Source organism: Heteronotia binoei, chromosome 1, assembly GCF_032191835.1.
Source record: "Heteronotia binoei isolate CCM8104 ecotype False Entrance Well chromosome 1, APGP_CSIRO_Hbin_v1, whole genome shotgun sequence".
Classification (NCBI taxonomy): domain Eukaryota; kingdom Metazoa; phylum Chordata; class Lepidosauria; order Squamata; family Gekkonidae; genus Heteronotia; species Heteronotia binoei.
Genome location: NC_083223.1, coordinates 279,606,396 through 279,627,012, shown reverse-complemented (window position 1 = coordinate 279,627,012; position 20,617 = coordinate 279,606,396). Strand labels below are relative to the sequence as shown.

Genomic DNA, 20,617 nt, shown 5'->3' with positions numbered 1-20,617 from the left:
AGTTCTTCCTCATGTTGAGCTGGAAACTCTTTTGATTTAATTTCAACCCATCGGTTCTGGTCCTACCTTCTGGGGCCACAGAAAACAATACATAGAATCACAGAGTTGGAAGGGAAGAAGAAGAAGAAGAAGAAGAAGAAGAAGAAGAAGAAGACGATATTGGATTTATATCCTGCCCTCCACTCCGAAGAGTCTCAGAGCGGCTCACAATCTCCTTTCCCTTGCTCCCCCACAACAGACACCCTGTGAGGTGGGTGGAGCTGGAGAGGGCTCTCACAGCAGCTGCCCTTTCAAGGACAACCTCTGCCAGAGCTACGGCTGACCCAAGGTCATGCTAGCAGGTGCAAGTGGAGGAGTAGGGAATCAAACCCGGTTGTCCCAGATAAGAGTCCGCACACTTAACCACTACACCAAACTTGCTCTCACAGAGTTGGAAGGGACCTCTAGGGTCATCTAGTCCAGCCCCCTGCACAATGCAGGAAACTCACAACACCTCCCCCTAAATTCACAGGATCCTCGTTGCTGTCAGATGGCGATCTAGCAAGGAAGGAGAGCCCACCACCTCCCAAGGAACCCCCAAGGAAGGAGAGCCCACCACCTCCCAAGGAGGAAGCCTGTTCCACTGAGGAACCGCTCTAACGGTCAGGAAGTTCTTCCTAATGTTGAGCTGGAAATTCTTTTGATTTAATTTCAACCCATCGGTTCTGGTCCTACCTTCCGGGGCCACAGAAAACAATTCCACACCATTCTCTTATATGACAGCCCATCAAGTACTTGAAGATGGTGATCCTATCACCTCTCAGCTGCCTCCTCTCCAGGCTAAACATCCCCAGCTCCTTCAACCTTTCCGCACAGGACTTGGTCTCCAGACCCCTCTATAGGACAGCCCTTCAAGTACTTGAAGATGGTGATCCTATCACCTCTCAGCTGCCTCCTCTCCAGGCTAAACATGCCCAGCTCCTTCAGCCTTTCCTCATAGGACTTGGTCTCCAGACCCCTCTATAGGACAGCCCATCAAGTACATGAAGATGGTGATCCTATCACCTCTCAGCCTCCCCCTCTCCAGGCTAAACATCCCCAGCTCCTTCAACCTTTCCGCACAGGACTTGGTCTCCAGACCCCTCTATAGGACAGCCCTTCAAGTACTTGAAGATGGTGATCCTATCACCTCTCAGCCGCCTCCTCTCCAGGCTAAACATGCCCAGCTCCCTCAACCTTTCCTCATAGGACTTGGTCTCCAGACCCCTCACCGTCTTCGGTGCCCTCTTCTGGACCCGTCCCAGCTTGTCTAGATCCTTCTTAAAATGTGGTGCCCAAAACTGAACACAAACCATGTTGAGGCACACTCTCCATCTGAATGAACATACCATGGACCCCTGCCTCAATCATGCTGCTTCAAGGGCAGCTGTCTGATCACCCGAAAATGGACCGAACGCAAGCGGCTTTTCCGAAGGCAAGATAATGCCACGCCAGTTTCCGAGTGTGATTGCTTCCAGTGTCTACGGACATCAGTGATCTAGCCCACATTGCCTCCTTTTCATGGTAGCAGCTCTCTGGGGATCTCAGACAGAAAACCTTCGCTGAGCCCAAAGAGCAAACCTTAACCCTTTCGCCATGCAAAGCATTTACATCTGCTTATAAGATACAGATCTTCCTTGTAGAACAAAGCAGAGTCAACGAAGTTCTATTCAGAATGTCAGCTTTCATGTGCTCTAAGAATACTTCATCAGACAGTAGGATGGAATGGCAAGCAGTCCTAAAGTGTGGTTAAGTGCGCGGACTCTTATCTGGGAGAACCGGGTTTGATTCCCCACTCCTCCACTTGCACCTGCTGGAATGGCCTTGAGTCAGCCAGAGCTCTCTTATCTGGGAGAATCGGATTTGATTCCCCACTCCTCCACTTGCATTTGCTGGAATGGCCTTGGGTCAGCCAGAGCTCTCTTATCTGGGAGAACCGGGTTTGATTCCCCACTCCTCCACTTGCACCTGCTGGAATGGCCTTGGGTCAGCCAGAGCTCTCTTATCTGGGAGAACCGGGCTTGATTCCCCACTCCTCCACTTGCACCTGCTGGAATGGCCTTGGGTCAGCCAGAGCTCTCTTATCTGGGAGAACCGGGTTTGATTCCCCACTCCTCCACTTGCACCTGCTGGAATGGCCTTGGGTCAGCCAGAGCTCTCTTATCTGGGAGAACCGGGCTTGATTCCCCACTCCTCCACTTGCACCTGCTGGAATGGCCTTGGGTCAGCCATAGCTCTCTTATCTGGGAGAACCAGGTTTGATTCCCCACTCCTCCACTTGCACCTGCTGGAATGGCCTTGGGTCAGCCAGAGCTCTCTTATCTGGGAGAACCAGGTTTGATTCCCCACTCCTCCACTTGCACCTGCTGGAATGGCCTTGGGTCAGCCATAGCTCTCTTATCTGGGAGAACCAGGTTTGATTCCCCACTCCTCCACTTGCACCTGCTGGAATGGCCTTGGGTCAGCCAGAGCTCTCTTATCTGGGAGAACCGGGTTTGATTCCCCACTCCTCCACTTGCACCTGCTGGAATGGCCTTGGGTCAGCCAGAGCTCTCTTATCTGGGAGAACTGGGTTTGATTCCCCACTCCTCCACTTGCACCTGCTGGAATGGCCTTGGGTCAGCCAGAGCTCTCTTATCTGGGAGAACCGGGTTTGATTCCCCACTCCTCCACTTGCAGCTGCTGGAATGGCCTTGGGTCAGCCATAGCTCTCTTATCTGGGAGAACCGGGTTTGATTCCCCACTCCTTCCCTTGCAGCTGCTGGAATGGCCTTGGGTCAGCCATAGCTCTCTTATCTGGGAGAACCGGGTTTGATTCCCCACTCCTCCACTTGCAGCTGCTGGAATGGCCTTGGGTCAGCCAGAGCTCTCTTATCTGGGAGAACTGGGTTTGATTCCCCACTCCTCCACTTGCACCTGCCGGAATGGCCTTGGGTCAGCCATAGCTCTTTTATCTGGGAGAACCGGGTTTGATTCCCCACTCCTCCACTTGCACCTGCTGGAATGGCCTTGGGTCAGCCATAGCTTTGGCAGGAGTTGTCCTTGAAAGGGCAGCTGCTGTGAGAGCCCTCTCCAGCCCCACCCACCTCACAGGGTGTCTGTTGTGGGGGGGGAGAAGGCATAGGAGATTGTAAGCCGCTCTGTGTCTCTGATTCAGGGAGAAGGGCGGGATATAAATCTGCAATTCTTCTTCTTCTTCTAAAACTTATGTTCTGAATAAAATTTTGTTGCTCTTAAAGGTGCTACTCGACTCTGCTTTGTTCTACTGCTTCAGACCAAAACAGCTTGATAGATCTTCCTTGTGACAGGCGAAATATAAAATGGTGCGGGGGGGGGGCGCTGAATAATAAGAAGAAGATATTGGATTTATATCCCACCCTATACTCTGAATCTCAGAGTGGTCACAATCTCCTTTACCTTCCCCTTCCTCCCCACCCCACAACAGACACCCTGTGAGGTAGGTGGGGCTGCGAGAGCTCTCCCAGAAGCTGCCCTTTCAAGGACAGCTCTGCGAGAGCTATGGCCAACCCAAGGCCATTCCAGCAGCTGCAAGGGGAGGAGAGGGGAATCAAACCCGATTCTCCCAGATAAGAGTCCGTGCACTTCACCACTACACCAAACTGGCTCTCAAGAAGAAGACTGCAGATTTATACCCTGCCCCTCTCTCTGAATCAGAGACTCAAGAGTGTCATGGGTGCTGGGGACCCTTCAGAGGAAGTTGAGTCTGATGAGGAAACTGTGCCCCTGCCACCTGCACCAGTGCCCCTGCCTCCTGCTGGAGAAGATCCCAGCCCCCCTGCCTCGCCCTCTCGGGTGGCTCGTGTGCGTGACCGCCTCCGGCAGGACCTCAGGGATCGAAGGAGGGCAGCACGCTCACAAGCAAGACGCTCCCTGAGCCCTGAGTTCTGAGAGGATTCTGGCCCTTCTAAGAGCAAGGATGCTTGAGTGGTAACAGGATCCTGGCTGCCTCCCTGAGCCAGCAATTAGCCCAAACGGGCAACAGCCAGCAGAGGGCTATATAGCTGTGGGCTTTGGGAGGAAGCTTTGTGGAAGCAACTAGTCATCTCCCTGACATTCTAGCATCCACTCCGGCTTGACTTTGGTTCCTGACTCCCTGACTTTGGCTTTGGACTTCTGGACTCCCTGACCTCGGCTTCTGGACCTCAGACCTGCGATACTTCTACAGTGATTCGGATTTGGCGCCTCGGACCCTCCTGCTTACTGGCTACAGACCTCGGACTGCCTCTGGACTTTGCCTGACCCGGCCCCAGCCGTGACAGATTGCTTCCACCGACAAACACCCACTCCACAGGATGGATGCTGAAGCAAGTGAAACCACAGAACTACTGGCTGCGCTCCAAGCCCAGGTACAGCAGCTAACACAGGCAGTAGTGCACTTGCAGCAACAACCTGCGGCCAGTGCTCCAGCCAAGTGCCCAGTTCCCCCACCTGACAGATTTGGGGGTGCCGTGGAAGAATTTCCTGCCTTCCTAGCACAGTGTCGGCTGTACTTTGAACTGAGAGCACGGGACTTCCTCAATGACAAAACCAAGGTGTGTTTCGTCATCAGTCTGTTAAAGGGGCAGGCGGCCAAATGGGCCACACCCTTACTGGTCGCGTCCTCTCCCCTACTGACTGATTACCAGGGGTTTGAGGCCCACCTGTCTGCTGCTTTCTCAAACCCAGTCCAAGCAGCCACAGCCAACCGGAAGATCAGGGCACTGAAACAAGGCAACTCCTCGGTGGCTCAATATGCCACTGAATTCAAGCTCCTGACCCAGGACTTGGCGTGGAATGAGGCTGCCCAGATGGACCAGTTTACTGAGGGGTTGGCAGAGGAGGTCCTGGATAAACTGGCCAGGGTGGAGCAGCCACCCACGCTCCAAGAACTTATCACCCTCTGCCTCCGCATCGATGGCCGCCTGGAAAGTCGCCGCCAAGCCAAGACCAGAGGGCGCCAGCTCCCTGCGCCGTGCTACCTGGCTCCTCGCCCGTCCCCAGCTAGTACCAGCACCAAGGATGAGCCTATGCAGCTTGGAGCTGCTCGACCCCGCCTGACCCCAGAGGAAAAGACCAGACGCCGCACGCAGAATCTGTGCCTCTACTGCGGCACGGCAGGCCACTATGCCTCTGGCTGCCCTGCTAAGCATCGGATACCTGGACCTTCGCTGCCACCGCCGCCAAAAGGGCAGCCCCAGGCGTAAGTGGACCCCCCAGCCTGGGGCGACTAGCTGGGTCCTCCGAACAGCGGGCTGATACCCCAGGGCCATTCCTGCTACCAGTCAAACTCCGTCTGCCTGACGAACGCTGGCTGTTCGTGTATGCCATGCTGGACTCGGGAGCGGCCCACTGTTTTATAGATGCCGCCTTTGTGAAGCAGCACCAGATCCCTGTGCAGACAAAAGGGATTCCGTCGCTGGTGGAGGCTATTGACGGGCGCCTCCTCCGTTCTGGCCCCGTCACCCAGGAGACCTGTCCCATCACCTTCCACGTCCAGCAGCACCAAGAACAGCTGCGGTTTGATGTCGCCCGCATGCCTCGCTTCCCGCTGATTCTAGGCCTTTCCTGGCTGAAGCTGCACAACCCCATCGTGGACTGGGCCCAGCAGGAACTACGCTTCCGAGACCCATGCCCCCATCTGACTCCTCCCACCACTCTAGCAGCTGGCATCCCGAGTGGTGGTCCTCAGCTCCCTCAGAAGTATGTGGACCTTGCTGATGTCTTCGAAGAGACAGGAGCTGATCAGCTTCCCCCTCACCGGCCCTACGACTGTGCCATTGATTTGGTACCTGGGGCACCACTCCCGGTGGGGCGTCTGTACCCAATGTCGGAGCCGGAGTTGGCAGCTCTGCGAGACTTCCTGGACAAGAACCTGAAACGCGGATTCATCCGACCCTCAACCTCTCCCCTATCTGCTCCAGTGCTCTTCGTGAAGAAGAAAAGTGGGGAGCTCCGGCTGTGCAATGACTACCGGGCCCTGAACAAGATCACCATCCGCGACCGGTACCCTCTACCACTGATCCCTGAACTCTTGGATCGCCTAAAGGGGGCCCAAATCTACACCAAGCTGGACCTCCGTGGAGCGTACAATTTGGTGCGCATACGGCCCGGAGACGAATGGAAGACCGCGTTTGGGACCCGATACGGGCAGTACGAGCACCTGGTAATGCCCTTCGGACTGACCAATGCCCCCGCTGTCTTCCAGAGGTTCATGAATGACATATTCCGGGACCTGCTCGACCGCTTCGCGATCATATACCTGGATGACATCCTAATTTACTCCCGCAATCCTGCCCAGCACGCCGAGCACGTCCGCCAGGTCCTGCAGCGCCTACGAGCCCATGGTCTCTACGCCAAGCTGGAGAAGTGCGACTTCGACCTGCGCTCCGTTGAGTTCCTTGGGCACATCGTGTCACCGCAGGGGATCCTCATGGACCCGAAAAAAGTAGAAGCGGTCCTGACCTGGCAGGCTCCTCAGAATCGCAAAGACCTGCAGCGGTTCCTCGGTTTTGCCAACTACTATCGGCAATTCATCCCGGCCTACGCATCCCTGACCACACCCCTGACTCAACTACTCCGCCCCAAAGAACCCTTCCACTGGTCCCCAGAGGCCGATAACGCCTTCTCCACCCTGAAGACTCGCTTTGCCACCGGGCCACTCCTGAGATACCCCGACCCCCAGCTTCCCTTTACGGTGGAAGCTGATGCCTCCAACGTGGCCCTGGGAGCAGTGCCGTCCCAGCGCGAGGAGCCGTCCCAGCCACTACAGCCCTGCGCCTATTACTCGCGGCAGCTCACTGCTGCAGAGAGGAACTATACCATCTGGGAGAGGGAGTTGCTCGCGATCAAGGCGGCGTTTGAGGTTTGGCGACATTACCTCGAAGGGGCTCGCCACCCTGTTCAAGTGCTCACCGATCACCGGAACTTGGAACACCTCCAGACCACCCGCCGTCTCAACCAGCGCCAGATCCGGTGGTCCCTATTCTTCTCTCGCTTCGACTTCCGGATCTCCTACATCCCCCATACCCAGAACCGGAAAGCAGACGCGCTCTCCCGGAAACCGGAATACGCCCCTGCCTCAACTGAGACCGCGCCCGCTGCTCCAATCCTGCCGCCCTCAGTATTTGCAGCCACCTCCACTTCACCAGCACTCGTGGAGGACATTCGGGCTAGCCAGGCCAATGATCCCTGGGTCCAGCAACACCTCCAGGCTCTCCAAGATGACCCAACAGGGGAGTTCACGACTCGAGGCGGCCTCTTGCTACACCGCGAACGCCTCTATGTGCCGCCCGGGCCCTTGCGGGCAGAAGTGCTACGCCTGACCCACGACTCGTTACCCGCCGGGCACTTTGGACAGCATAAGACCACCCACTTGCTGACAAAGGAATTCTGGTGGCCACGAGTTCGCGCTGATGTTGCCCGCTATGTCAGCTCCTGTGACGTCTGCCGACGGGCCAAAGACATCCCAGCCAAACCCTCAGGGTTGCTGCAGCCCTTGCCCACATCTTCAGGACCCTGGGATACCATCTCGATGGACTTCATCACGGAACTTCCACGCTCCAAGGGTCAGACTTGTATCTGGGTGGTCGTCGACCTATTTACCAAGATGGCCCACTTTGTTCCGTGCCCGAAACTCCCCACAGCTCAGGAGACGGCCCAGCTTTACCTGCAACACATCTTTCGTCTGCATGGACTCCCAGCCCATCTGATCTCCGATCGGGGCCCTCAGTTCTCCTCTCGGTTCTGGCAAGCCCTCCATTCCAGCCTGGGTACTCGAGTGCACCTGTCCTCGGCCTACCACCCACAGACAGATGGCCAGACAGAGCGCACCAATGCCACGCTAGAGCAATATCTCCGCTGTTACACCTGTTACCAGCAGGATGACTGGACCACTCTATTGCCCCTAGCGGAGTTTGCATACAACAACGCGGTCCATTCATCCACCCAAATGACCCCGTTTGCTGCAACCTATGGGTACCACCCTCGGTTCTTCCCAGCGATCCTACCACCCACGAATGTCCCCGCCGTCGATGCCTACCTGCAAGAACTCCGTGCCAGCCAAGACTTGCTCCGAGAGCAGCTACAGCAAGCCAAGGAGGCATATAAACGGGCTGCGGACCGAAAGAGGCAAGAAGGCCCTCCAGTGCAGCCGGGGGATCAGGTGTGGCTCTCAACTCGCTACCTGCGCCGGCCTGGTCGGTCTCACAAGCTGGATGCACGGTTCATTGGACCCTACCCCGTCGTTGAACAAATAAACCCCGTCGCCTTCAGGCTCCAGTTGCCACCCCACCTCCGCATTCACCCCGTGTTTCATCGCTCCCTCCTTGTTCCGGCTGCACCCCCTGACCCAGCTCGGACTCCTTCCCCACCGCCGCCACCACCAGTGTTGGTGGATGACGAGGAAGAATATGAGGTGCGCCAGATCCTGGACTCCCGGTACCATCGTGGAGGCCTCCAGTACCTGGTGGACTGGGAGGGATACGGCCCAGAAGACCGGTCTTGGGAGCCCGAGGACAATCTTCATGCCCCGGACTTGGTGCACCAGTTCCACAACGACCACCCCGACCTTCCAGGTCCCTCGACGGAGGGGGGCCCTGGGGGGGGGGATAGTGTCATGGGTGCTGGGGACCCTTCAGAGGAAGTTGAGTCTGATGAGGAAACTGTGCCCCTGCCACCTGCACCAGTGCCCCTGCCTCCTGCTGGAGAAGATCCCAGCCCCCCTGCCTCGCCCTCTCGGGTGGCTCGTGTGCGTGACCGCCTCCGGCAGGACCTCAGGGATCGAAGGAGGGCAGCACGCTCACAAGCAAGACGCTCCCTGAGCCCTGAGTTCTGAGAGGATTCTGGCCCTTCTAAGAGCAAGGATGCTTGAGTGGTAACAGGATCCTGGCTGCCTCCCTGAGCCAGCAATTAGCCCAAACGGGCAACAGCCAGCAGAGGGCTATATAGCTGTGGGCTTTGGGAGGAAGCTTTGTGGAAGCAACTAGTCATCTCCCTGACATTCTAGCATCCACTCCGGCTTGACTTTGGTTCCTGACTCCCTGACTTTGGCTTTGGACTTCTGGACTCCCTGACCTCGGCTTCTGGACCTCAGACCTGCGATACTTCTACAGTGATTCGGATTTGGCGCCTCGGACCCTCCTGCTTACTGGCTACAGACCTCGGACTGCCTCTGGACTTTGCCTGACCCGGCCCCAGCCGTGACAAAGAGCAGCTTACCATCACCTATATCTTCTCCCCTCACAACAGACACCCTGTGAGGTAGGTGGGGCTGTGAGAGCTCTCCCAGAAGCTGCCCTTTCAAGGATAGCTCTGTGAGAGCTACGACCAACCCAAGGCCATTCCAGCAGCTGCAAGGGGAGGAGTGGCGAATCAAACCCAGGTCTCCCAGATAAGACTCCACGCATTTAACCACGACACCAAACTGGCTCTCAAGAAGACTCCAGATTTATACCCTCCCTTCTCTCTGAATCAGAGACTCAAGAGCAGCTTACAATCTCCTATATCTTCTCCCCTCACCACAGACACCCTGTGAGGTAGGTGGGGCTGCGAGAGCTCTCCCAAAAGCTGCCCTTACAAGGACAGCTCTGTGAGAGCTACGGCTGACCCAAGGCCATTCCAGCAGCTGCAAGGGGAGGAGTGGGGGAATCGAACCCGGTTCTCCCAGATAAGAGTCCACGCACTTCACCCCGACACCAAACTGGCTCTCCATAATCAAAGAACTCCATAATCAAAGAACTTACCAGCTGCCTTCTTTTTATCCATCCCTTTCCCAACACAGTTCAACGCAGCCGTGACGACTGTGGGCTCTGAGAAGCCCAGGACGCGCTTGACCGTCTTCTCCACCCATGGCTTCAGCTCATCCAGCTCCCGCTTGGAAAGAGCCATCCTCAGAGAAACCTGAAAAGAAAACGCTTGTCGTGAAAACGAAGCCCTCATTGACTGCCTAGATCACAAGCCTAGTTTAAAAAGTAAAATAGCAAGATCCAGCCTCTTAGGTTTTGTTTCCTATAATATATCCCACCCTATACATCCACAATCAAGAGCCCCACGGTGCACAGTGGTAAAGATGCAGTCCTGCAGTCGGAACCCTCCGCTCACGACCTGAGTTCGATCCCGGCGGAAGCTGGGTTCAGGTAGCCGGCTCCAGGTTGACTCAGCCTTCCATCCTTCCGAGGTCGGTCAAATGAGGACACAGCTTGCTGGGGGGGAAGTGTAAAAGACTGGGGAAGGCAATGGCAAACCACCCCGTACAAAAGTCTGCCGTGTAAACGTTGTGAAAGCAACGTCACCCCAGAGTCAAAAACGAGTGGCGCTTGCACAGGGGACTACCTTGACCTTTTTTTATATACATCCACAAAACGGGCACACGGTTCAAGAACGCTCTTTCTCCCAAATCAGACTAAGCAATGCATTCTTCTCTCCCCGGGGCCCAGTTCCACGGCCTATGCCTGCCTCTAGCAAACAGCCAAGACGAGCACCAGAAGGAAATGCTCCCCTGTTGCTCTAGCACTGCAAGCACTACAGGAAAGGATGTAGCCTGCAAACGAGAGGGAGTGTGGCTGTACGCTGGAGCCAGGGATCATTCTGCCGAAAAAAACAGGTGGTGGAGCTCATCCAGGGATTGGTATGCAGCCGCACCGACTATTCAATGGACAAGGAGGTGGAACTCTCAGAAGGAGGAGGAGGAACTCTCGGAAAGGTTCAGGAGCTGCGCCCCTGTGAGCTCCCACTGAATCCGAGGTCTGATCGGAGCACTCATCCAGGGAGCAGGGGGTCCTGGGTTCGAGCTCCGGCAACTCCACTTGAAAGATCAAGTAAACCTTGATGGAGATCTTTTTCGGCTAGGCTCTGCCAACTAGAGTCGACAAGCCTAGAACGGCCGAACATATGACTCTGGGCAGCTTCCTCCAGCTCCCCTGGGAGCCAGAACAGCATCTATCTGACAAAAAATCGGCATCTGAGGGCCTACTCCACGGCAAATAACGGCCAAAGAAATCAGAGCTTTTATTAATTAATTAACTTTTTAAGCCCCAGCTCACCCAGAGAGTCCCACGGCAATTTACAACGTTAAAACCAATGAGGTAAAAACAGCATAAAACCAACCAACAAATATAATATAAATTTAAAAAATGACAGCCATTATAAAGTACTAACGTGCGGCTATCACCATATCGCCACTAAAAAAAGCCCAAGTGTGTCTCAAAGGGTCAACCAAAACAATTTGGCCTTGCATGTCCTGCGGAAAAGAAACAAGTCTGGCAGGACGCGGCTGTCATCCAAGAGAGTATTCCACAGGGTAGGGGCCACAACTGAGAAGACCTGACCCTTAGTGACAGCTCAGCGAGCCATCCTGGCGCCAGGCACCTGCAAGAGGCCTCTAGAGCAAGAGTGGCCAAACTGTGGCTCTTTCACACATATTGCGTGGCTCTCGAGGCCTCCGCCACCGAATCACTTCTCCAAGCCAAGCCAGCTAGAGAGAACGCATTGAAAGTTGCTTTCTTTTCACCCTTCCCTCTCCCATCTTTTTTCAGCTCTCAAACATCTGACATTCATGTTCTGTGGCTCTCAAACGTCCATGTCCCGTGGCTCTCAAACATCTGATGTTTATTCTATGCGGCTCTTACATTAAGCAAGTTTGGCCACCCCTGCTCTAGAGGAGGACTGAAGGGGCTGTAAGGGGAGAAGTGGACCTAGCATTATAGAATCGTAGCATTGGAAGGGGCCTCCAGGGTCATCTAGTCCAACCCCCTGCACAACGCAGGTAACTCACAAATACCTCCCCCTAAATTCACAGGATCCGCATTGCTGTCAGATGGCCCTCTAGCCTCTGTTGAAAAACCTCCAAGGAAGGAGAGCGCACCACCTCCCAAGGAAGCCTGTTCCACTGAGGAACCGCTCTTAACAGTCATAGAATCCTAGAGTTGGAAGGGACCTCCAGGGTCATCTAGTCCAACCCCCTGCATGATGCAGGAAGCTCACAAACCCCTCCCCCTAAATTCACAGGATCTTCATTGCTGTCAGATGGCCATCTAGTCTCTGCTGGAAAACCTCCAAGGAAGGAGAGCCCACCACCTCCCGAGGAGGAAGCCTGTTCCACTGAGAAACCGCTCTTAACAGTCATAGAATCATAGAATTGGAAGAGACCTCCAGGGCCATCTAGTCCAGCCCCCTGCACAATGCAGGAAACCCACAAAGCCCACAAAGCCCCCTGCACAATGCAGGAAACCCCCTAAATTCACAGGATCTTCATTGCTGTCAGATGGCCATCTAGCCTCTGTTTAAAAACCTCCAAGGAAGGAGAGCGCACCACCTCCCAAGGAAGCCTGTTCCACTGAGGAACCGCTCTTAACAGTCATAGAATCCTAGAGTTGGAAAGGACCTCCAGGGTCATCTAGTCCAACCCCCTGCACGATGCAGGAAGCTCACAAACCCCTCCCCCTAAATTCACAGGATCTTCATTGCTGTCAGATGGCCCTCTAGCCTCTGTTGAAAAACCTCCAAGGAAGGAGAGCCCACCACCTCCCGAGGAGGAAGCCTGTTCCACTGAGGAACCGCTCTTAACAGTCATAGAATCATAGAATTGGAAGAGACCTCCAGGGCCATCTAGTCCAGCCCCCTGCACAATGCAGGGAACTCATAAACACCTCCCCCTAAATTCACAGGATCCGCATTGCTGTCAGATAGCCATCTAGCCTCTGTTGAAAAACCTCCAAGGAAGGAGAGCCCACCACCTCCCAAGGAGGAAGCCTGTTCCACTGAGGAACCGCTCTTAACAGTCATAGAATCCTAGAGCTGGAAGGGACCTCCAGGGCCATCTAGTCCAACCCCCTGCACAATGCAGGGAACTCACAAACACCTCCCCCTAAATTCACAGGATCCGCATTGCTGTCAGATAGCCATCTAGCCTCTGTTGAAAAACCTCCAAGGAAGGAGAGCCCACCACCTCCCAAGGAGGAAGCCTGTTCCACTGAGGAACCGCTCTTAACAGTCATAGAATCCTAGAGCTGGAAGGGACCTCCAGGGCCATCTAGTCCAACCCCCTGCACAATGCAGGGAACTCACAAACACCTCCCCCTAAATTCACAGGATCCGCATTGCTGTCAGATAGCCATCTAGCCTCTGTTGAAAAACCTCCAAGGAAGGAGAGCCCACCACCTCCCAAGGAGGAAGCCTGTTCCACTGAGGAACCGTTTTTAACAGTCATAGAATCCTAGAGTTGGAAGGGACCTCCAGGGTCATCTAGTCCAACCCCCTGCACAATGCAGGGAACTCACAAACACCTCCTCCTAAATTCACAGGACCCTCATTGCTGTAAGATGGCCATCTAGCCTCTGTTGAAAAACCTCCAAGGAAGGAGAGCCCACCACCTCCCAAGGAGGAAGCCTGTTCCACTGAGGAACCGCTCTTAACAGTCATAGAATCCTAGAGCTGGAAGGGACCTCCAGGGTCATCTAGTCCAACCCCCGGCATGATGCAGGAAGCTCACAAACCCCTCCCCCTAAATTCACAGGATCCTCACTGCTGTCAGGTGGCCTTCTAGCCTCTGTTGAAAAACCTCCAAGGAAGGAGAGCCCACCACCGAGGAGGAAGCCTGTTCCACTGAGGAACCGCTCTTAACAGTCATAGAATCATAGAATTGGAAGAGACCTCCAGGGCCATCTAGTCCAGCCCCCTGCACAATGCAGGGAACTCATAAACACCTCCCCCTAAATTCACAGGATCCGCATTGCTGTCGGATAGCCATCTAGCCTCTGTTGAAAAACCTCCAAGGAAGGAGAGCCCACCACCTCCCAAGGAGGAAGCCTGTTCCACTGAGGAACCGCTCTTAACAGTCATAGAATCCTAGAGCTGGAAGGGACCTCCAGGGCCATCTAGTCCAACCCCCTGCACAATGCAGGGAACTCACAAACACCTCCCCCTAAATTCACAGGATCCGCATTGCTGTCAGATAGCCATCTAGCCTCTGTTGAAAAACCTCCAAGGAAGGAGAGCCCACCACTTCCCAAGGAGGAAGCCTGTTCCACTGAGGAACCGCTCTTAACAGTCATAGAATCCTAGAGCTGGAAGGGACCTCCAGGGCCATCTAGTCCAACCCCCTGCACGATGCAGGGAACTCACAAACACCTCCCCCTAAATTCACAGGATCCGCATTGCTGTCAGATAGCCATCTAGCCTCTGTTGAAAAACCTCCAAGGAAGGAGAGCCCACCACCTCCCAAGGAGGAAGCCTGTTCCACTGAGGAACCGTTTTTAACAGTCATAGAATCCTAGAGTTGGAAGGGACCTCCAGGGTCATCTAGTCCAACCCCCTGCACAATGCAGGGAACTCACAAACACCTCCTCCTAAATTCACAGGACCCTCATTGCTGTCAGATGGCCATCTAGCCTCTGCTGAAAAACCTCCAAGGAAGGAGAGCCCACCACCTCATGGCTTCTCTTATGTCCTTATGTTCCACTGAGGAACCGCGCTGTCAGGAAGTTCTTTCTAATGTTGAGCCAGAAATTCCTTTGATGTCATTTCAATATGTTGGTTCTGGTCCGACCTTCTGAGGTCACAGAAAACAATTCCATACCCTCCTCTACAGGACAGCCCTTCCAAGTACTTGAAGGTGGTGATCCTATCACCACTAAGCTGCCTCCTCTCCAGGCTAAAGATGCCCAGCTCCTTCAACCTTCCTTCATAGGACTTGGTCTCCAGACCCCTCACCATCACTGTATGCATTACTGTTTATCTAACGCAGAGGTGGCCAAACTGCAGCTCAGAAGCCACGCATGGCTCTTTCACACATATCTTGAGGCCCCCACCACCCCATTGGCCAACTTGGAGAAGGCTTTTGTGCCTTTAAATCACTCCTCCAAGTCAAGCTAGCTGGCAGCTAGGAGAATGCATTTAAAGTTAAAATTGCTTTCTTTCCACCTTCATCCATCTATTTTCCTTCCTTCCTGTCTTGTGGCTCTCAAACATCTGACATTTATTCCAGGTGGTTCTTATGTTAAGCAAGTTTGGCCACCCCTGATCTAATGTATAGCAGAGTTATTCCTATAACACAGGAAACATACAGCAACATAAAATACATAACCAAGTTGATACAATGGGTATGCAGACTAAACTGGGCGATCCCCCTAAATGGTAATATCTAAATTTTCAATCCACTCAATGACAGCTGGGGTATGAGGGTCCCAGGCTGTTAAGGCCTTAAAAAGAACATCAGCCCTACAAGGGAAAGACAGAGAACATAAGAATATAAGAACATAAGAGAAGCCCTGTTGGATCAGGCCAATGGCCCCTCCAGTCCAACACTCTGTGTCACCCAGTGGCTTTCAAGATGAGAATGGGAGGCAGCGTGACAAGCAGGGTTTGCCAGTCCCCAGGTGGGAACAGGAACACAGACACCATGTGAGGTAGGCAGGGCTGAGAGAGCTCTCCCAGCAGCTGCCCTTTCAAGGACAACTCCTGCCAGAGCTATGGCTGACCCAAGGCCATTCAAGTGGAGGAGTGGGGAATCAAACCCAGTTCTTCCAGATAAGAGTCCTCACACTAAACAACTACACCAAACTGGCTCTCGGGAGACACTGGGGGGTGGGGTCAGAAGGAAGGGTGTGACAAGCATAAGTGAACTCCAAAGGGAATTCTGGCCATCACATTTAGAGGGATGGCACACCTTTTAAATGCCTTCCTTCCACTGGAAATAATGAAGGATAGGGGCACCTTCTTTGGGGGCTCACAGAACTGGATCCCCTGGTCCAATCCTTTTGAAACTTGGCAGGTGTATTTGCTAGAGGCATCGGATGCTATGCTCCAAATGTGGTGCCTCTACCTCAAAAAACACCTTCCTCCCCAGAGCCCCAGCAGTTAAATTCTCCATTGTACCCTATGGGAACCGGTCTCCCTAGGGAAGAATGGAGTGCCCAGCAGACATTTCCCTGCCCCTGAAGCGGGAGGTGGGGGGGGCTCCAAACCGGGGTACCCTCTGCCCCCACCTGGGCCGTCTTTGTCTGCAGAACAGCTGGAGTTCAGTTATGCTTGTCACACCCTTGCTTCTGGCGCCACCCCCCCCCAATGTCTCCCAAGAGCCAGTGCGGTGCAGTGGTTTAGTGTGCGGTCTCTTATCTGGGAGAACCGAGTCTGATTCCTCGGTCCTCCACTTGCACCTGCTGGAATGGCCTTGGTTCAGCCATAGCTCTCTTATCTGGGAGAACTGGGTTTGATCCCCCACTCCTCCACTTGCACCTGCTGGAATGGCCTTGGGTCAGCCAGAGCTCTCTTATCTGGGAGAACCGGGTTTGATTCCCCACTCCTCCACTTGCACCTGCTGGAATGGCCTTGGGTCAGCCAGAGCTCTCTTATCTGGGAGAACCGGGCTTGATTCCCCACTCCTCCACTTGCAGCTGCTGGAATGGCCTTGGGTCAGCCAGAGCTCTCTTATCTGGGAGAACCGGGCTTGATTCCCCACTCCTCCACTTGCACCTGCTGGAATGGCCTTGGGTCAGCCAGAGCTCTCTTATCTGGGAGAACCGGGCTTGATTCCCCACTCCTCCACTTGCAGCTGCTGGAATGGCCTTGGGTCAGCCAGAGCTCTCTTATCTGGGAGAACCGGGCTTGATTCCCCACTCCTCCACTTGCAGCTGCTGGAATGGCCTTGGGTCAGCCAGAGCTCTCTTCTCTGGGAGAACCGGGCTTGATTCCCCACTCCTCCACTTGCAGCTGCTGGAATGGCCTAGGGTCAGCCAGAGCTCTCTTGTCTGGGAGAACCAGGTTTGATTCCCCCACTCCTCCTCTTGCACCTGCTGGAATGGCCTTGGGTCAGCCAGAGCTCTCTTATCTGGGAGAACCGGGCTTGATTCCCCACTCCTCCACTTGCAGCTGCTGGAATGGCCTTGGGTCAGCCAGAGCTCTCTTATCTGGGAGAACCGGGCTTGATTCCCCACTCCTCCACTTGCAGCTGCTGGAATGGCCTTGGGTCAGCCAGAGCTCTCTTCTCTGGGAGAACCGGGTTAGATTCCCCACTCCTCCACCTGCAGCTGCTGGAAGGGCCTTGGGTCAGCCAGAGCTCTCTTCTCTGGGAGAACCGGGCTTGATTCCCCACTCCTCCACTTGCAGCTGCTGGAATGGCCTAGGGTCAGCCAGAGCTCTCTTGTCTGGGAGAACCAGGTTTGATTCCCCCACTCCTCCTCTTGCACCTGCTGGAATGGCCTAGGGTCAGCCAGAGCTCTCTTGTCTGGGAGAACCAGGTTTGATTCCCCACTCCTCCACTTGCAGCTGCTGGAATGGCCTTGGGTCAGCCAGAGCTCTCTTATCTGGGAGAACCGGGTTAGATTCCCCACTCCTCCACCTGCAGCTGCTGGAAGGGCCTTGGGTCAGCCAGAGCTCTCTTCTCTGGGAGAACCGGGCTTGATTCCCCACTCCTCCACTTGCAGCTGCTGGAATGGCCTTGGGTCAGCCAGAGCTCTCTTCTCTGGGAGAACCGGGCTTGATTCCCCACTCCTCCACTTGCACCTGCTTGGGTCAGCCATAGCTCTCGCAGGAGTTGTCCTTGAAAGGGCAGCTTCTGTCAGAGCTCTCTCAGCCGCACCCCCCTCGCAGGGCTTCTGCGTCCCTGTTCCCCGCAAGCCACGCCGCCTCCCAGTCCCATCTTGAGAGCCAAGGCGGGCTCCTCCTCCCAGCGTGGGCGCTGAGGCGGCAGGCAGAGCCTCCCCGCCCAGGGGCAGCCTACCGCGGAGCAAGAGGGCCCTGCCCACCCCCCGCCCCCCGCGGCCGCCCGCTTCGCCTCACCTCCGCCCGCCCAGCGAGGAAAGGCCGCGCCACAGACTCTCCCTGACGGAGACGGAACGTCGTCGGAGAGCGGGGCGGAAGCGGAAGTGAGGGGAAGGCAAACCGGAAGTGGAAGCAGACGCCTCAGTTAAGCCGGAAGTGGAAGCAGGCACCACAGAGCCGAACTTCCCTAGAGCGGAGGTCGTGGAGCCCGGATGTTCTGGCCGCCATTTTCGCTTCCTCGGAGGGAGGGGGGAGTGATGGGAGGAACCAGAGGGAGCGGCGTTTCTCTCTCCCCCGCCCCCCGAGTGACGTAAGAGGCCTCGGTGTTTCCGTGTGGAGGCGACACTGGCCTGCCTCGCAGGGGCGTTGTGAAGCGGGAAACGTTGCCAACCTCCAGGTGGGGCCTGGAGATCTTCCGGAGTTAACTGCGGATTTCCAGGCTACAAAGGCAGGGTGGCCAAGGGTGGCTCTCCAGATGTTTTTTGCCTACAGCTCCCATCAGCCCCAGTTAGGGTTGCCAAGTCCAATTCAAGAAATATCTGGGGACTTTGGGGGTGGAGCCAGGAGACTTTGGGGGTGGAGCCAGGAGACATTAGGGGTGGAGCCAAGATCAAGGCTGTGACAAGCATCATTGAACGCCAAAGGGAGTTCTGGCCATCACGTTTAAAGGGACCGCAGACCCTTTCAATGCCTTCCTTCCATAGGAAATAATGAAGGATAGGGGCACCTTCTTTGGGGGCTCATAGAATTGGACCCCCTGGTCCAATCTTTTTGAAACTTGGGGGATATTTTGGGGAAAGGCACTAGATGCTGTATTGAAATTTTGGTGCCTCTACCTCAAAAAACAGCCCCCCCCCAGAGCCCCAAATATCCGTGGATCAATTCTCCATGATTTTCTATGGGAATAAATCTCTATAGGGATAACAGAGTTCCCAGCAGACATTTCCCTCCCCTCCCCCACTTTCTGACGACCCTGAAGCGGGGGAAGGGCCTCCAAACTGGGGGATCCCCTGCCCCCACCTGGGGATTGGCAACCCTAGCCTCAGCCAGCATGGGCAATGGCTGGGGCTGATGGGAGTTGTAGGCAAAAAAAACATCTGGAGAGCTACTGTTGGCCACCCCTTGGTTTTGCCAATCCCCAGGTGGGGCAGGGCAAAGGTACAAAACCTTCCGCGAAAACCAGCCTCAGCAGTAAAGAAATTTAAGTGTGACTGACAAAAAATTCTTGTAACCAAAATGAACATATCAAAGTGAAATGAATTGCGTTTTAAAGCGACAGAACACTGACCACGCCCGTACCCGTAGGACTTAAGTCTCTGAACGTAAAGTTTCTCCAACCGAAGAAACGGGCCGTGGTGAAAAAAAGGTGGATATTCAAACGGAGTCCAACGCTCCAATCTTTATTGGTGAACAGATGAGTGGAATGATGCAGCAAGGCATCAGGACACGTCAGAGTTGCGCCGTTCTCTCTGCTTCGCATAGTGCTTCAAGGAGCTGCATAAACAATTGTTCAGAGACTTAACAATAAACAACTGTTCAGAGACAACATAGAGACTAGAGACTTATCATAGAATCCAAGAGTTGGAAGGGACCTCCAGGGTCTTCTAGTCCAACCCCCTGCACAAGGCAGGAAACTCACCAACACCTCCCCCTAAATTCACAGGATCCACATTGCTGTCAGATGGCCATCTAGCCTCTGCTTAAAAGTCTCCAAGGAAGAAGAGCCGACCACCTCCCAAGGAAGCCTGTTCCACTGAGGAACCGCTCTTAACAGTCATAGAATCCTAGAGTTGGAAGGGACCTCCAGGGTCATCTAGTCCAACCCCCTGCACAAGGCAAGAAACTCACAAAGACTTCCCCCTAAATTCACAGGATCCACATTGCTGTCAGATGGCCATCGAGCCTCTGTTGAAAAACCTCCAAGGAAGGAGAGCCCACCACCTCCTGAGGAAGCCTGTTCCACTGAGGAACTGCTCTTAACAGTCATAGAATCATAGAATTGGAAGAGACCTCCAGGATCATCTAGTCCAACCCCCTGCACAATGCAGGAAACTCACGAACACCTCCCTTTAAATTCACAGGCTCTTCATTGCTGTCAGATGGCCATAGAGCCTTTGCTGAAAACCCTCCAAAGAAGGAGAGCACACCGCCTCCCAAGGAGGAAGCCTGTTCCACTGAGGAACGTATTTTCAGAGACTTAAGTCCTATGGGTATGGGCGTGGTCAGTGTTCTGTCACTTTAAAATGTGATTAATTTCACTTTGATATGTTTATTTTGGTTATAAGAATTTTTGTCAATCACACTTACATTTCTTTTATTGTTGAGGCTGGTTTCCGCGGAGGTTTACCCTGCCCCACCTGGGGATTGACAACACCCTAAAACAGGTTTTTGTACCTTTACCCTGCTCTGTATCTCTGCGTTTCTCTGGTGTGCTGCAAAATCCCCACGTGGGGGCAGGGGATCCCCCAGTTTGGAGGCCCTTCCCCCCCCCTTCAGGGTCATCAGAAAGTGGGAGGGATGGAGAGAAATGTTCGCTGGGCACCCCATTATTCCTTATGGAGACCGATTCCCATAGGATATAATGGAAGATTGATCCGTGGGTATCTAGGGCTCTAGGGCGGCTGTTTTTTTGAGGTAGAGGCACCAGATTATCAGCATAGCATCCGGTGCCTCCCCGCAAAACACTCCCCAAGTTTCAAAAAGATTGGATCAGGGGGTCCAATTCTATGAGCCCCCAAAGAAGGTGCCCTGATCCTTCATTATTTCCAATGGACGGAAGGCATTCGGAGAGCCAGTTTGGTGTAGTGGTGAAGTGTGCGGACTCTTATCTGGGAGAACCAGGCTT

General features: G+C 54.5%; 1 protein-coding gene across 1 annotated transcript in view; it reads right to left on the bottom strand.

Annotated features, from left to right (window-relative positions):
* PRPF3 (pre-mRNA processing factor 3) overlaps positions 1 to 17,848 on the bottom strand; it is a 53,412-nt gene extending 35,564 nt beyond the window's left edge. Inside the window, exons 1-2 of the mRNA XM_060256244.1 lie at positions 17,828 to 17,848; positions 9,759 to 9,915 (exon numbers count right to left, since the gene is read on the bottom strand). Of these exons, the coding sequence (XP_060112227.1) occupies positions 9,759 to 9,903 (145 nt within the window). The 5' untranslated portion in view covers positions 9,904 to 9,915; positions 17,828 to 17,848. The remainder of the gene's footprint in view (positions 1 to 9,758; positions 9,916 to 17,827) is intronic.
* Positions 17,849 to 20,617: the final 2,769 nt, after the last annotated feature.